At 52.8% G+C, this 16,816-nt stretch overlaps 1 protein-coding gene across 2 annotated transcripts in view; it reads left to right on the plus strand.

The window, feature by feature from the left end:
* Window positions 1-1,054: 1,054 nt before the first annotated feature.
* The window catches only part of ADCY3 (adenylate cyclase 3), a 92,417-nt gene continuing 76,655 nt past the window's right edge, over window positions 1,055-16,816 (plus strand). Inside the window, exon 1 of one of the 2 annotated variants that reach the window (XM_027829189.3) lies at window positions 1,055-3,619. In XM_027829189.3, coding sequence (XP_027684990.2) covers window positions 2,945-3,619 — 675 coding nt within the window. In that variant the 5' untranslated portion in view covers window positions 1,055-2,944. The remainder of the gene's footprint in view (window positions 3,620-16,816) is intronic. The other variant, XM_027829190.3, reaches the window with a different exon arrangement.

The following is a 16,816-nucleotide window of genomic DNA, read 5'->3' on the forward strand; positions in this document are numbered from 1 at the left end:
TACCTGCACCCGACAGCCCCCACACCTGTCTGCCCCCAGCTTGCCCCCAGCCGCCCTCATTGTCCCCCTGCCATTCCTACAAACCCAGCTTCCCCAAGCCCCACTCACCCGGCAGCCCCCCCAAATCCAGCTTCTCCCCTAAGCTACCTGCACCCAACAGCCCCCCCACCTATCTGCCCCCAGCTTCCCCCCAGCGGCCCTCATTGTCCCCCTGCCATCCCTACAAACCCACCTTCTCCAAGCCCCACTCACCCAGCAGCCCCCCAAATCCAGCTTCTCCCCTAAGCTACCTGCACCCGACAGCCCCCCCACCTGTCTGCCCCCAGCTTGCCCCCAGCCGCCCTCATTGTCCCCCTGCCATCCCTACAAACCCAGCTTCCCCAAGCCCCACTCACCCAGCAGCCCCCCCAAATCCAGCCCCCCCCCCTTTATCTCCAGCTTCCCCCAGCCACTGAGCTTGTCCCATCTCCCCCAAGGCAAACCCAGCTTAGCCAACGAACAGCCCCCCTGAAGCTGCCGCCTTCCCCCCAGGCACCCTCACAAACAACCCCCCCCTTGCCCCCTCCCCGCTCAGAGACTCCCCCCCCCAACCCAGGCCCCGCTCAGCCGCCCGGCGCGGGGCGCTGTCTGAAGCCGCAGCGCCGGGCCCTCGGCCCCTGCTCGCTCGCTCGCTCGCTGCGGCCGCCGGGGCCGGTCCCGGTCCCGGTCCCGGTCCCCGTCCCGGGCGCTCGCTGCGGCTGCCCCGCAGGCGGGGCCGGGGGTTTCCCGGGGCGGGGGGACGCCGCGAGCGCCCAGCCGCCGCCGCCGCCGGGCCAGGCTCCCCGAGCCCCGCCAGGAGCTGCGGGGGGCCCCCGAGCGGGGAGCGGCCGCGGGGAAAGGGGGCTGCTGAGAAGGAGCGGGGCGTGCAGCCGCCCAAACGTCTCCCTCCCCCGGCCCCGGGGGTCCCCTGCCCGGCTGAGACGGAACGGCAGCCGCCCCCTAGTCCCTGCAGCAGCAGCTTCCCTCCACCCCACCCCCGGTCCTGCAGCAGCGAGCCCGGCCCGCCAGCTGGGCGGAGCGAGCTTCCTGCGTTGATAGCTCGCCCTCTGCCCCTGGGGGAAGGGGCTTCTCCCCCCGCACACCTAGGGGGAATATCCCCGCCGCCCTCTTCCTTAGTGTCATGAGCAGCCCACCCCCAGCCTGCAGTTGTCATCCGCTGAGCAGCCTGGCTTTCCTTTCCAGCGCCACCACCTCTTCCCCCCCCCCGCCCGGCGTTTAACTCCGGGTTTTGTTTGCAAGGGAGAGTCCCTGGCAGAGCGCAGGAGCCGAGCCCCGGGGTGGGTGGGTGCGTGCAGGCTGCACACGTGTGTTCCCGAGCCATGCACTTGTTTGATTTTATTTTCTCTTCAATAATTTTAAGCTACGCCCATTCCCTCTCCTCCTCCATCATTTTTCTGCTGGGTGTCTGTGCTTGACAGATTCCCACCCACCCACCTCTGCGCACACGCTCCGACAAGACACCCAGTTGGGCGCCAAGGGGAAGAAGGGAATTGTCACCAAAAAAGCAGAGAAAAGAGAGAGAGAGAGAGAGACGGAAAAACACACAGACACGGCATCTGCCTCCCAAGACACCAGCTGCTGGGCAAGGAGGAGGAGGATGCAAAGAGAGGGACGCTGAAGATGGATGAGCGGAGAATCCAGAGGCAGAGTATGGACTCTGAATGGGGTTTTCAGCAGAGAGGGGCGCTCGGCTCTTAAAGAGACGTCTGTTTAGTTTGGACTCTGCCACCCATCCGTCTTCTCCTCCAGGCAGGACGTGGGCTCGCCCAAGAGCAAACAGAAGCCAGAGCAAACTGGTGACTGGCAGGGAATGCTAGCAGCGTCGTGGGGCTTCCAGGATCAGCCCACGCCGTCACTCTCCCAGGGTAGGAGACCACCATTTCCCACAGCCCTGCTTTAATTTCAACAAGGCCTAAACCAAAGAAGCCGAGAGGCTCTTCCCCACATCCCCTCCTGTCAGCACTGAGATGGTGACGGGGGAGAGCTGGCCTTCTCCAGAACAAGGCCAGGGAACGGGCTACCTGGATTGATGGGGGAGCTGAAAGCAACAGTTGGGAGCCTTCAGGGTTGACAGATCAGTGCCTCTTCTGCTGACTGTCCTCCCCACCCCCCACCCCTTTTTTTTTCTTGTTGGTGACTCCGGATACAAACAAAATCTTCCTCCCTTCCCATTAACAGCTGGATGAGAATCAAAGACCTGCAGGGTGCATGGAATGGCCGGCCAATGCTATTTATGCCTTTGCCCCCAAATGAAGGGGGGAGCAGGTGCGATTTGGGGACCTGAGACCCTAGTGCATTGAGGAATATCATCCTGGCATTCAATTTGCAAATGGTTGCTGGGGACGAAAGGTCCCGAGAAGACCAAAGGGGGAAAAATTGGGGAGGGAAAGGGGGAGAGAGACCCCAGATTCTGGCTTCTCTACTAAGGAGGCAGTGAGACATTTGTCTTTTTTTGTATTCTGTTTTGATTGCAGCCCCCGAGAGCACGGGGACTGGGGAGCGACTGGAGGAAGCTGGGTAGTTGGAGTTGCTAGTTGCAGCTCATGATTCTGTTTGTTTGGAGCCCAGCCAATTGGTTTTAAATTTAATTTTATTTTTGGTGACATTTGAAAGGGGCGTGAGTGGGAAGGGTCGAGGTGTTATAGAGCAGCCAGTTGAAGGCTTCAGTGCAGGGGGAGGCAGCTGGCACGCTCCCCCATTTGGAGCCTGGGTTTCTGACTGGAACGTCTGGGTTGGGGAGGACGTGGGTCTGAGGGGGAGAACTGAGATGCCATTGCTGATGCCTCCTTGCCCTTGCCTGTTGCTTGCCCTGAGGTAATTGGGAGCCGGAGCTCCTTTGGCGTAACCGTCGGCTGCAGACGGTGCCAGTTCTCCAAGGGTTGGCTGGGAAAAGAGGGCAGGCAGAATGCCCGGGAACAGGGCCTTCTCTGAGCCGGAGTACTCGGCCGAGTACTCGGCTGACTACTCGGTCAGCCTACCCTCCGACCCTGAACGTGGGGTGGGCCGGACCCATGAGGTGACGGTGAGGAACTCAGGCTCATGCCTCTGCCTGCCGCGCTTCATGCGGCTCACCTTCGCTCCCGAGTCCCTGGAGAACCTCTACCAGACTTACTTCCGCCGGCAGCGCCATGAGACCCTCTTGGTGCTGGTGGTCTTCGCTGCCCTCTTCGACTGCTATGTCATCGTCATGTGCGCTGTGGTCTACACCACCGACAAGCTGGCCACCATCCTGGTGGCCTCAGTGGGCCTGGCCGCCCATATCTTGCTCTTCGTCCTATGCAAGTACGGGCTCCTGCCGGACCGCATCTCCCGCAAGTTCATGCCCTATGTCCTCTGGATTCTCATCGCTGCCCAGATATTCTGCTACCTGGGCCTCAACTTTTCCCACTTCCACGAGGCCAGTGACACAGTGGGCTGGCAGGCCTTCTTCGTCTTCTCCTTCTTCATCACCTTGCCTCTGCGCCTCATGCCCATTGTGCTCATCACGTTCGTCTCCTGCAGCATCCACACCCTGGTGCTGGGGGTCACCATTGCCCAGCAGCAGCAGGGCGCCATCAACGGAGAGGCCTTGCTACGGCAGGTAAGGGGAGCCAGGATCCTGAGGCAGAGGTAGGCCAGCGGGAAGGGGCCTACTAAGGGCAGGAGGTTGGAGGGCCTATAATGTGGGGGAGTCAGTGGGGCCAGAGAGATGTTTCATGTGTAACTGACCTTCAGGGATGGGTACAGGGAAGTGAAGGCCCCTGTCACACATTTTGCAGGCTCCTGGGGTGAGGTAGTGAGGCAGCCTGTGCTTATGTTGAAGTGGGCCATGACTGGAAGCTTGGTCCAGAAGAGCATGTACCACCAATGGTGTCGCCAGCAATACTGGTCAGACCTTGGGTCCGTCTTCCCCACATTAGGGACATTTAAACACCATGGCCCTTACCTTACATGCACTCCAAGCCCTGTGCACCTGGGTCTGGGATAAGGGGACAACGTTTCTGTCTTTGGGGCTGTCTAGTTGCCCAGAGAGCAATGGTTCTCGAGCTGTGGGTGACCATCTCCCCAAGAGGGGCTCCCCACCCATTATTCAGAGGATCAGAAACCACCTCCTGTTCTCAGCTCCTGCCAAAGCAAAAATAGCCTCTGGCAACGGTAGCCAGGGCCATTGTATACATCATCACACAATTCCCCCAGCACCACCTGGCTGCCCACTGTGCCCTGTATATTAAACTCTAGGCACCTGCCCATCACGGCGATGGGCATTTTAACGATGTCATCGGGGAGAGAGTGAATAGTCTGGGGTGCCAATGTCCGTTTGTGTATATGGATAGTATTTATCATCCAAAGATCTCAAAGTGTGTCACAAACTGGGGAGGTATCATTCTCTCTGTTCTACGCCTGGGGAAACAGAGGCCAGGGCAAGGAAGTGACTTGCCCAAGGTCGCACTGTATGTCGGTGGCCGAGTTGGGGGCAGAACCCTCACTCCCAGTCTGGTGCCTTCTTTGCAGGTTTACTACTTATGGTGGCCGTACAGACATGCCAGGAGAATCCCAGCTCCTTTGCTGTTTTGGCCTCCCAAATGGCTGCCTGGGGTATTAAACCAGCTTAGAGAAAATATAAACACAGATGCCCTAGAATTATTGTATGCGGGGATGGAGTTTGCACACTGAGGTGGGGCAGCCGCTGAGCCAGACCGCTGTGAGAGGACATGCCCATCTTCTAATCTATCCCAAGGATGGAGCTTCCACCAGCCCACTATTCCAATGGCCAAATGCTGGTGCCGTTGGAGCCACTGGGAGTTGTGCTGTTTTAGATCAATGGGAGCGGACTGTGACCCCAACCTGTTTCTCTAAAGGAGACCCTCCTGTAAGCAATCTGCTCTAGTGTGATTTTTTTTTTTTTTTTTTGTAATGCTCCAACCCAGGCTGGTCTCCGGCTCGTGGATGAGCCAATTCCTACTAACGCTGTTTGCAACGGGACCAGCGGTGACTTCCATTCCACCGCCCGTTTAGTGCGCTCTGTTGGGCATTCTGCAGAGGAGTGAGGCTGCTGCTTTCACCGCTATTCAAAAAGACCTTTATTTGCAAAACCCATTGGTGGTTTCAGGTGCCCAACCTGTGACCCCGTAGAGGGGTCTGATTGTCAGAAATGCTGCGCGCCCCCCATGTGAAAGTCAGGCTTCTTTTAGGCCCCCAAATTCACTAGACATTGTTGAAAATTTAGGCCAAAGGCTGTGTGACGAGAGTGCCCTACTTCTATATATGGGTCAATAGGTAGTTACAAGCTGAGGTGCCAGGAGATGGTGCTCCATGTAGCATAGCTCTGGGCTTTGTAGGCCTAGTGAAACTTGCTGTTACTGTGCACTGCAAATGGCTTCCCTCGTGTAGTGCTTTGCATTGGCTCTTAGCAGACCGTGAGCTTTTAGGGGCTGCTATAAGAGTACAGATTGCTGTGGGCTAGATCCAGCTCTCATTGGCTTCACAAGGATCAGGCTCCCGGTGCAACAGTACTAATTGGGATGGGCTGGTGTGGGAGTCAAGGGCTATATTTTTCCCTTTGGTAGTGCCATGAGGAGCTCATCCCTCTTTACAGCGGTGGGGAAGTGTCATTACCATTGTTTTCCAGGTGGGCAAACAGCAGCTGCATGACTTGCCCAAGGCCAGGCAGCGAGTCAGTGACAGAGGAAAGAATAGAACCCCATGCCTGCCAGCTGTGAGCCCTAACTGCTTTGCCTCTGCCCCGATACACAATTCAAAGCATGGCAACGGCCTGTGATCTCACGCCAGGCATAGCCACCGCCCCGTGACTTTTCCATTGGGACGAATTCAGTCAAGTCTGACTTTTGCAGACAGCCTGTATCTATATTTCTATTGTTTCTTTAGTCACCACCTAGTCATGTCCATGAGTCTCATGTCTGTGACGCTTTCCTCCTCGGCCCTTTGTTCTTTTCCAGATGTGCTTCGTCTGGTCTTGAATGGTCTCAGCTGTTTGCAAGGGGGCATTTGGTTGTGAGTTGCACTCATTGGGCTGTCTTCTCTTGTTGCAGGTTTTCCACAGATGTTTTAGTGCAGGGGTTCTCAAACTGGGGGTCGGGACCCCTCAGAGGGTCACGAGGTTATTCCTTGGGGGGTCGCAAGCTGTCAGCCTCCACCCTCAACCCCGCTTTGCTTCCAGCATTTATAATGGCATTAAATATGTTTAAAAGTGTTTTTAATTTATAACGGGGGGCGGGGGTCGCACACATGCTTGCTATGTGAAAGGGGTCACCAGTACAAAAGTTTGAGAACTTACTGTTTTAGTGCATCTGTTCTCTTCGGATGACAACTGGACCCTGGTGTGTGTGTGTGTGAGTGAGTGAGAGAGACCAAGGGGTGGGATTGCAGTTTTGGAAGCAGAGCAGAGGCAGGGTGTGAAAAAGCGTGAGCGTGTCTGAGGGTGTTGCCACAGTTTTAAAAAACCTCGGCACAAGACTGTTCCCTGTTTAACAGTTCAGCCCAGCCATTCTTTAGTGGTCTGACAATCTAGGCAAGAGCTGCCAAGAGGTCGATACAATACAGTACATCAAGCATTTGCCCAGGGAAGAGTTGCACAGAACTCTTGGGCTAAAGACTATTAGATGCCTGTAAATATCAGGACAAATTCATCCCTGCCGTAACATCAGTGTAGTCGATGGGGTTTTTACATCAGGAAGTGAATTTGGCCCAAGACATTTTAGACACAATGCCAGGCAATTGAAACAATAGCATTCACCATTCTCTTACTGCCTTGGACCTGCTTTTTGGGGCAGCCTTTATATTAAACCCCCAACATCCCTCTAAAGGATAGGTATGGGCAGATCCCATCTCACGAACAGAAATCTGCACTGGGCAAGTATAAACTGACGGATGCACTAGACCACATAGCTCTTTCCTGCCTCAGTGTCAATAACTTTATCAGCATGACGACAAATGATGCATTGAGTTTTTACAGTATATCCAGTGTCTGTGTCTAGGTTTGGCTTTCACAATGGGCATGAGTAGGCCTGAACTTGGGGAACTGGACTGAGCCAAACAGCTCAGTGTTTGTATGGGATACCATTTATGCCGCCAAAATAATAAATCAGGCCTTCTGGTGTGTGCTTCAGACCCACAAATGTCTCCTGGAGGCAATTTAAAAAAAACAACAAGCTGTTGAAAATATATAGACTCATTGTTAGCACATAGAAATCCTGGCTATAAATTCAAGCCCTGGACATACACAGTAAGGGATGGTCTTTGCCCCTGAAAGCTTACAGTCTTAACAGACAAAATAGATTATTATCCCCAACTAGAGAATTGAGGCGCAGTGAAATTAAGTGACTTACCCAGAGCACACATGAATCCATGGTAGAGCTGGGGACCCAGATCTCAAGAGCCCCAATCCACTGCCTTCATCACAAGACCTTCTCCCCACAACTACAGTACAAATCCTGGAACCTTCCCACACCTCTAATGTGCCCATTTTGTATCACTGGCCATTTCAGATTTGGTACTAGCTGCCACATATTAGGAGACTGTTTCTGCAATACTTTTCTTTCTTCCCAAGTCACACACCGTTTCCCTTCCTTGCCTCTTATCAGGAACCATCTGCGTCTTTCCAAGAGCTTCTTTGCAAAGCAGAAAGTGTCTTTCATAGTCAGTTTTTGTCCCACATATGAGCTACTAATTCTTTCCTCCTCAGCTTTCCTGTGGGCCCTTTGTGGCCTGGCTTTTATTTCCAGTTTGTACCCACGGATTCCGTGTAGGGGAAGAATCTGACTGTGTTTTGCACATTCAGCTGTAGTAAGATATCTGTGCACTGGATTTTTGAAAGGTTCTGTAGTAATCCAGCGTGTTGTGGGGTTTTTTGCTCTGTTTTGTCCAGTAGGCAGTATGTTACCTTTGTCAAGGTTAGTGGAGCCTCTTGGGCACCGCTTATCTTTGAGTAGGGTTGTTTACATCCTGGCTGTGGATGTGCTAATGATTAGGGCCCTACCAAATTTACGGTTCATTTTGGTCAATTTCACGGTTATAGGATTTTAAAAAGAATAAATTTCATGATTTCAGCTATTTAAATCTGAAATTTCAGTGTTGTAATTGTAGGGATCCTGACCCAAAAAGGAGTTGTAGGGGGTCACAAGGTTATTTAAGGGGGGGTTGTGATATTGCCACCCTTCCTTCTGCGCTGCTGCCTTCAGAGCTGGGCCCTCAGTCAGCAGCCGCCACTCTCCGGCCTCCCAGCTCTCAATGCAGCAGCGCAAAAGTAAGGGTGGCATGGTAAGGTATTACCACCCTTTCTTCTGAGCTGCTGGCAGGGGCGCTGCCTTCAGAGCTGGGTACCCGGCCAACAGCCACTGCTCTCTGGCCACCTAACTCTGAAGGCAGTGCAGAAGTATGGGTGGCAGTACTGTGATTTCTCGCGCCCCCGCCCCCCCCCGCAACTCCCTTTTGAATCAGGACCCCCAATTTGAGAAACACTCGTCTCCCCCGTGAAACCTGTATAGTATAGGGTAAAAGCACATAAAAGACCAGATTTCATGGGGGGAGACCAGATTTCATGGTCCACGATGCATTTTTCATGGCTGTGAATTTGGTAGGGCCTACTAATGATGTTGAGATCGGAGTGTGTCTTTAGCACGGCTCTGTCCCGGGTTCCACAGTGCTATGGTAGGTGGAATGCTCCACTGCTCTCTCTGTTTCTCTCTTTTGCACGTGTGTCTGTGTGTGCTGCAGACCCAGTGATCAGAGCGCACGGGACCTCCAAACCGCAGGGTCATCCAGCAGTGGTCAGGGCATCGCAGCAGTCATGATGTGGAGTCCTGAAGAGAATTCAGGACAGTGGTCTCCAAATGGGCATGGCTGTCCTGTGAAAAGTGGCTGGCCCAGCATAGTCACCTTAGCCTCTAATGGAGGGCTCGAGGCCTGTTAAAGAGGTGTGACGTGTGGGTGAAGACAGGCTACCCACTCCATATGTTTCCAGCCTCTTTGAAGAAGTGGCCAAACCCATGAGGTTTAGAGTTTTGTCATTCCCTGGGGCTTTGCCCTGATTACCAGTAGTGACCAGCAGCTGTGTCATGAAGACCGCTGATGCAGATAGCCAAAGCTTCTATTTGCACTGGTATAAACTCATCCCTGGGTGCATGGCACCACTGTAGACCCGGCTAATAGTGGCTAACTCTGCCTGTACTAAGCCATACTGTGGGGTGGAACTGGAGCAAATCCCCAGGCCTGAGAGTTCACGATGGGCCTCCCCTTGTAATAAATTGCTGTGAATCCCAGGTGCAGAGATGATCCGTTCCGTGTCATCCACTGAAACCAAACCCTCCACCCCAGCACCAGCCTTTCAGTGCTCTGTGTTAATTGTTTCTGTCTGTACAGGGCATACGGGGCCAGGAAAACCTTGGCAACTCGGCATGCCCGAGTCTCTGCACTCTGGAAAAGAGGAACATTATGTCCAGAAATAAACATATGCGTTATTATTAAAGACATTTATATGGTTCCTGGAGGGTTTTGCTATTAATAGGGTGTTGCTGGGGCAGTTCTAATCCGGGCTGGAAGGCTATAACGAGCAAAGCCAAGAAGTTTTGCTCCTGATCAAGCTGACAGAGAGGCCGGTGAATGATGCACTGCAGCAGGGGGTCAGAGTTCAGGTTCCAGTAAGAAATCAGGAAGGATGGATGGCCCAGTGGTGAGGACACTAGCTGGAGACCAGGTTTCAATTTCCTGCTCTACCACAGACTCCCTGGGTGACTTTGGGCAAACCACTCTGTGGTTCTGTGCCTCAGTTTCCTAGGTGTTCTGTAGGCATAATAGCTCTGCCCTGCCTCACAGGGGTGGTGTGAGGATAATTAGATCCTGCAGTTGTGAGAACCAGCTACTTCCGGGAGGTAGGAGAAAGTCAAATGTTCTCCAAATCTCTGCAGTCTGCATTGTCATAGGATCCAGTCTCTGGTAGGTTGGGCTGTTATATGGGAAGCATGGCTGCGTTCATGCTATCTTGGTGCTTGCAGCCCCAAGAGTAGCCTGGAGGTCCTGGGGAATGGAACAGAATGGAGGAGAAAAAAGAGAAAGAGAGTCAAACCTCACAAAAGCTTTGAGTTCACGGAGAGTTTTGGATGAGGCAGTTTCACCATGGGGGTGGGTGGTAGAGGCTTTAATATAATTCAAATAGCTTGGTCCCTGTCTGATGCAAAGTCCCTGGAATATAAACAGTCAGACCCACAGGGCTCTCTTGTCTTTATGCCTTCTTCCATACCACACTAGAGGTTTGGAACTGTCTGCCTCCTCTGAGTGTGTACGTGTGTGCTGTCATCCTCTCGGGGCAGGCCCAGAGACTAGCCCATGCATGGAGGGTGGGACCTGTAGATTGTGTTTCCCAGTGGTCAGATTGGAAGGAGGGGGAAAAGGGGCAATACACTAGTCAGACTCTATTCACAATCCTAGAATAGCTGGATGTTTTTGCTAAAATTATCAGCAGCAATACAGTTAACAATGTTGACTTTGGAACAGTCACTATTAGGTTTCAGAGTCAACACCAACATTGCAATAAATGAGGGGAGGAGTTCACCCTTCTCAGACACATTGCCGCAAACTCTCAGGAAGTCAGTGCTGCCTTGGGTCACACTTGCTGAGCCCCCAGAATTCCCAGGCCACTTAATGAGGTGCCTAAATATGGATTTTTGATGCCTTATTGTAAGTGACTAAGGTAGCAAATCTTGGCCTGGGTTTTTCTCACTGCTGCCAAAATGCAGTAACTCTTGCCAGCAGCTCCATGTCAGCTCTTAGGGCAGAGCCTGCCTGTTTGTTATATGTTCGTACAGCACCGAGGACAGGGGTCCCACTAAGTGCGTTAATATAAATAATAAATACCTCCCTGGTGTCCTCGAATTCTATGAGCTCATCCTTTCCAGCTAATCCAATTGCCGCTTTTAAGATCTTCTCCCTTCTTGATTCTCTCTACTGGGTTCCCAGTTTCTTCTCCAATCACAAGTGTCTCCTAACTTTCAAAGCTCTCCATACATTTGCTCCTGCCTCCATCTCCCCCGGCTACGGCCAATCTCCTCTCCTGGCTGCTTCTCTTGACAGATCCCATTTGAAGCTTCGTTTCTTCTTTCCTCCCCTACCTGGGATGGCCTTCCAGGTGTAGACCAGGTTCCTTCCCTCTCCTCCAAATCCCACCTGTCCCAGAGAGCCTATTGACAATGACAAACACATTCCTGTTGGCCATATCTACACTGCTACAGGGCTAGGGGAAGGGGGCTATAAAGCGGTTCAGGGGGGCAGTGTAGATGGGATGGTAACTATGTCCCAAGTCCAGTGACAGCCTTGGGTTGGCTCAGATCCCCTGGCTAGTACACAGGGGAACACAGGGTCGTGACTAACCAAGTCTGGGGGACAGACATTTTTGTCCCTGTTCCTCAGGTGGTGTAAATCAGCTCTTCTGAGGTCAGTTTACACCATCTGAGACTCTGGCCCATGGTGCCTAGAGGCTACAAGCGCCTTGGGGCAGGGACTCTCTGGGTATCGTGCTAGGATGTGTCTCCTGTGCAGGGCGTTGTGATCTCCCAGCGCTATGGTGATGATCGAAGCGGGGAGGTTATTAACCCTGGTTTCTTTCTCCCCGCCTGCTCCCTCTCTCAGCTTGGGAATTGTTTGTGTTTTAGTCTCTCCTCCCATTCTCTTTAAAGCCGGCTCTCGCTAATTGTTTGTATTTAGCGTTAAGTAAGTGAAGCCCTGGGCAGCCTCTGCAGGGAATTTCCTGTCTCTAAGGTGCCACAAGGACTCCTCGTTTTTTTTTGCTGATACAGACTAACACGGCTACCACTCTGAAACCTCTTTCTCCAGGCGCTTCTGTTTCTAGAGCTCGTGCTGGTTCTGCTCGCCTCCTCGGTGTAGCTGTTCCCTAGCTCCCTCTGCTCCCTGCTTTCTGACAGGAGATTGTTGGCAGAAGGACATTGAATCTACCTACTAGTTTAGGGTTGCCTTGGGCATGGGGTTGCATCTCCGACCATTTTGGCTAGTAGCCATTGATGGACCTATCCTTTATCTCTTTCTTCACTGCACCCAGTTGTACTTTTGGCCATCAACATCCCATGGCAATGAGTTCCACAGTTTAACTTGCCATTGCATGGAAAAAGTACTTCCCCTTGTTTGTATTAAACCTGATGCCTATTTAAAATAAAAATACCTTTGCGTGTGCCGCTGCTGTTCTTTCTTACTCTCTCACCCTGCCCCCTTCCAGATGTTCTTAAAAAAACCTTATTGGGGTGCGGTGGGGGGTTAATGCAGAGCCACAGAGCCTTCTGCCTCCTAGTCCCAGGTGTGAGTCCAGCCTACCTGGACGCACACCTGGGAGTGAGTGACTGAAATGACCATTTGGTGGTCTGTGTCCAGTGCCTAGTGGACAAGAACCAGATTCGAAGGAAGGACGGCCACTCGCTTTAAACTTGTTTGTTCTTCCGTTCCTCTTTGGCACGATCAAGAGGACAGAGGATTAGAAATGCCGCTCTTCTTACCCAGGAGGAAAACAGACCTAGGAGATCTCCTCTGGGATGCTGGCCGTAGAGCAGCCCCCTTCGTTTGAGCCTGGGGGTTGTGTCTGATGAAACTTTCCATTCATTAAATGAAGTGGGGATTTATTTATCTTCGAGGGTAGCAAAAATTCTGTGCTTTGGCTCAAACTTATTTTAACCCCTTAGTTCTGTCACAGGGAAAGGGAGCGACTCGGTCCAAACCTGCTCCCCACACTTGTCAGGCTAGGCGTACGCTGAGAAAGGCCTTCTCGAACGCAAGGGCTGCACTGGACGTTTTCCACACATGATCGTACGGGAGTCACCACTGAAGAGGAGTCTAAAGGCCAGATCCCCAGATGCTGATGTAAATCATTGTAGCTCCATTGTCATGAGACAAAGCACAGAAACCCGAGAGCGGAGGCATGGTTGGCATGGGGAAAGGAGACCCCGGGGAGGAGGAAATTCCATCTTGCTAAGGTAGCCTGAAAGGACTCCACCAGCCAAGCCCAGCCTGGGCCCCCCTCTCTGCAGCGGTTCGTTACTGGGCTGAGGATCTCTGGGTTCAGATGCTGAATAATAATAAGTGCACATGAGAAGCTCCCTTGGAGAGGTGGATTTTGTGCAGCTCTGGTGCTTGCAGAACACTGTGGGGGCCTTCTGAGCAGACACAGCCTCCTCAGAACAGTTAGTTGTCATGACAACATGGGGGAGTTGTTTAAAATAGCAAGTGGCCGGCCTTTGGATGGTTGTGCCCCCGCCACCCCCAGAACTTTCTCCCTCCGTCTCCTAGGAGTCTCTGTTGAGGGGGTTTCCCTTTCGTTGGGAATCCCCCATCCCCTCCTGCCAGCATGATTGCATTGCGCAGCCATTCCCGAGCGGTCCTGGTGGGAAAACCATCTCTGTGGACCTGTCAGCCTGAGCTGACACTTGTGTGGTGTCTCGCTGGCTCCAGGGCAGATGGCTCCCTCAGAAAGGAGAAGGGTGGGTTCTGTTCCCCTCTGACTGCCACCCCTCTGCAGCCCAGCTCTGGGAGTCAGCCTGCACCTCTTCCCTTCCCCTTATCGTCACTGGGTCTGGACATCACTTAGCACAGCAAGGCCCCAGTCCTGGTTGGAGTTTCTGAGGGTACATCTATGCCGCACTGTAAACCTGGGTCTGTGGGACCCATACTTGTGGACTCGGTGTTTGCAGGCCTGGGCTTGAGTGTCCACACTACACTGTAAAACCTGGGTTTACAGTGGCTGGACCCAGGCTCACAGCCGTGCTGGCGCGTCCATTCTGCCCTACACCGACATTCTAACTTGGGTCTGCGTCCACGCTGCAAAACGACAGGGTTTGGACCTGAGTCACAGCGGGAGTTGGGCTCAGACCCAGGGGGACCTGGGTCCTGAGTGTTTGCTGCCGAGTCACACTGATTTGTGTATGGACAGTAGGGAGGTTTGGGCTCAGACCTGAGTCAGAGCCAGGGTTTACAATGCAGTGTGGATGCACCCAGAGTGCTGTCAGAGCAATAATGCGCTAATAGCATCTGGATTGGAAATGCCATGTGGACAGGGCTTGGCGTTTGGGACTGTGATGGGGTGTGTGCCCGTGCTGCAGAGAGGAAGATCAGGGTGCTGCTAGTCTGGGACTTGGGAGAGCCAGGGTCAATTCCCTGCTCTGCCAAGTGCTTCTTGCGACCCTGGGCAAGACACTTGGCCCTCCTGTGCCTTATTCCCCAGGTGGAGCATGGAAGTAATGGCCCTGCCTCACCTTGCAAGGCAGCGGTGAGGATAAATACACTAAGATTGGGGGGCGCTCAGATGCTGCAGAGAGTGAGACCCTGGCCTGCTCAGTATGCTCACACCTCGCTCCAGTGCCAGGAATCATAGATAGCATCTTGCGGCCGGTAGCTAAAGATCTCCCATAGCTCAGGCAGTGCCTGGGGGCTTACTTTTGGTGCTGAAGATCATGGGTTCCATCCTTGCTGGTGTCTTGTTTGTATGTGGCCATGGTGTGTTAGCCTGCACCCAGCTGGCGTTAAATCCTGTCCCCCAGGGGAGAGCAGAGATCGGGAAGGCTGTGCATTAGCTGCCAGGCTGGAAGGAAAGGGTCTTGGCCTGTGTCTTGGTAAGGGGCATTTGTACTAAGTGGGGTGGGGGAGGGCTGGGTGTTTCTGACGCTGTGCTTTCCTCTCCTGCCCTGGGAAGATCTGGGAGCAGTTCCCTGATGCCATGGGGATCATGGGCACTCCTGGGTTTGCCAAGGAGCAGCCATTTGTTCTTCTCCCCTGGCAGAAGTGGGGAATGAGAAGCGGAATTAGACTTTGTCTCTGGGCACCACCTAAGGATGGAACTGGCCTGCCTGTCCAGAGGGGAAGCCTGAGAAACTGCCCCAAGCCTGGAGGAGAAGGGGCATTGCTTGCTTTAAACACCCTGTTTTCCCCACCCCGATCTCTCTTCATGTTAGCAGCCCCTTATTGTCTGGGGGGCTGGCAGGAGCCCTTGCTGCTGAGAGTCTTGGGTTTTGTGACCTGGTCCTTTCCGTCTCCAGCCTGGAAGGGACTCTTGGTGTTTCCTCTTCCAGAAGGGAGAGAGACCAGCTGTGTGGGGTGGGGGGAGAAAGCCAGTACTGGAGAGACTGCTACGGGCAGAGTATGGTGGAATCGGGGAAGGGAGCTTGTGTAAAATCTGCTGTCCTGACTAATTGGCCACTTGTGCTTGAATCTCTGGGGCTGCCTAGTAAAGCTAAAGACACCTACGAATACTCAGCATTTTTACAGGACTTGATGAACATCAACTCCTTAATCCTCACAGTGCCCCTGGAAAGGAGACAAGTAACTTATCCCCTGGTATGGGTGGGGAAACTGAGGCATGGAGAGGTCAAGTGACTTGGCCAAGGTCCTGGGAAGCCCATGGCAGAGCTGGGGTAAGGACTTGGGTGCTCATAGCCCTCTGCTCAGACCACTAGTGGCCTGACTGTACAACTCCATGTTCTGATTGGCTGCCTGGATGCTGTCGCGACTGCGCACCAGCTCCCATGGGTGAAGAGCTGAGATCTAATCACCACCACACACACGGTTTCCCTGTGCCCCAGGGACCACAGCACACACAATATCCCTACGCCCAGAGGGACAAGGTAGTGGACAAAGATTAGGGCAGGCTACAAAGTGAAGGGGGTAGAGGGTCAGCTTTTCGGGGTGGGGGGGAGCTGAAGGAGAAGATAGTTTTTAAATGTCTCCTTCCTCTTAATGGGTCAGGCTGCCTGGTCTGCAGAGGTTGGTGGCTCTTTGCACCACCTTTGACTCCACATTAGACAGGAGCCGCTCCATATTCCCAGGTTGGTGTTTATAACAGAACATGAGTGGCTGTTGGGCGAGCGGGGTGTCTAAAGCAATGTTTAAAAATGAAGACGAGGAATAAGAACATAACACAAGAACGGCTCTACTGGGTCAGACCAACGGGCCTTCTGGCCCGCTGTCCTGTCTTCCGACAGTGGCCAGTGCCAGGTGCCCCAGAGGGAATGAACAGAACAGGTAGTTATCGAGTGATCCGTCCCCTGTTCTCAGCTCCTTGCATCTGGCAGCTAGAGGCTTAGGACGCCCAGGGCATGGGTTTGTTCCTGACCATCTTGGCTAATAGCCATTGATGGACCTATCCTCCATGAACTTCTCTGGTTCTTTTTTGAACCCTGTTATAGTTTTGGCCTTCACAACATCCCACAGGTTGACTTTGTGCTGTGTGAAGAAATACTTCCTTTTGTTTGTTTTAAACCTGCTGCCTATTAATTTCCTTGGGTGACCCCTGGTTCTTACGTGAAGGGATAAATAACACTTCCTTATTCACTTTCTCCGCACCAGTCCTGATTTTATAGACCATATTCCCTGCCTTGGTCGCCTCTTTTCCATGCTGAACAGTTTGTCTTTTTAATCTCTCCTCATATGGAAGCTGTTCCATACCCCTGATCATTTTTCTTGACCTTCTCTGTACTTTCCCCACTTCTACTATAGATATATTTTTGAGATGGGGCCACCAGAACTGCATGCAGTATTCAAGATGTGGGTGTACTGTGGATTTATGTAGTGGCATTATGATACTTTCTGTTTTATCATCTTTCTGTACCTTATTATTACCTTTCCTAATGGTTGCTAACATTCTGTTCGCTTTTTTGACTGCTCCTGCACATTGAGCAGATGTTTTCAAAGAACTATCCACAATGACTCAAAGATCTCTTTCTTGAGTGGTGACAGCTAATTTAGACCCATCATTTTGTATGTATATTTGAGGTTATGTTTTCCAGTGTGAATA

This window comes from Chelonia mydas, chromosome 3 (genome assembly GCF_015237465.2).
Source record: "Chelonia mydas isolate rCheMyd1 chromosome 3, rCheMyd1.pri.v2, whole genome shotgun sequence".
Taxonomy (NCBI): Eukaryota; Metazoa; Chordata; order Testudines; family Cheloniidae; genus Chelonia; species Chelonia mydas.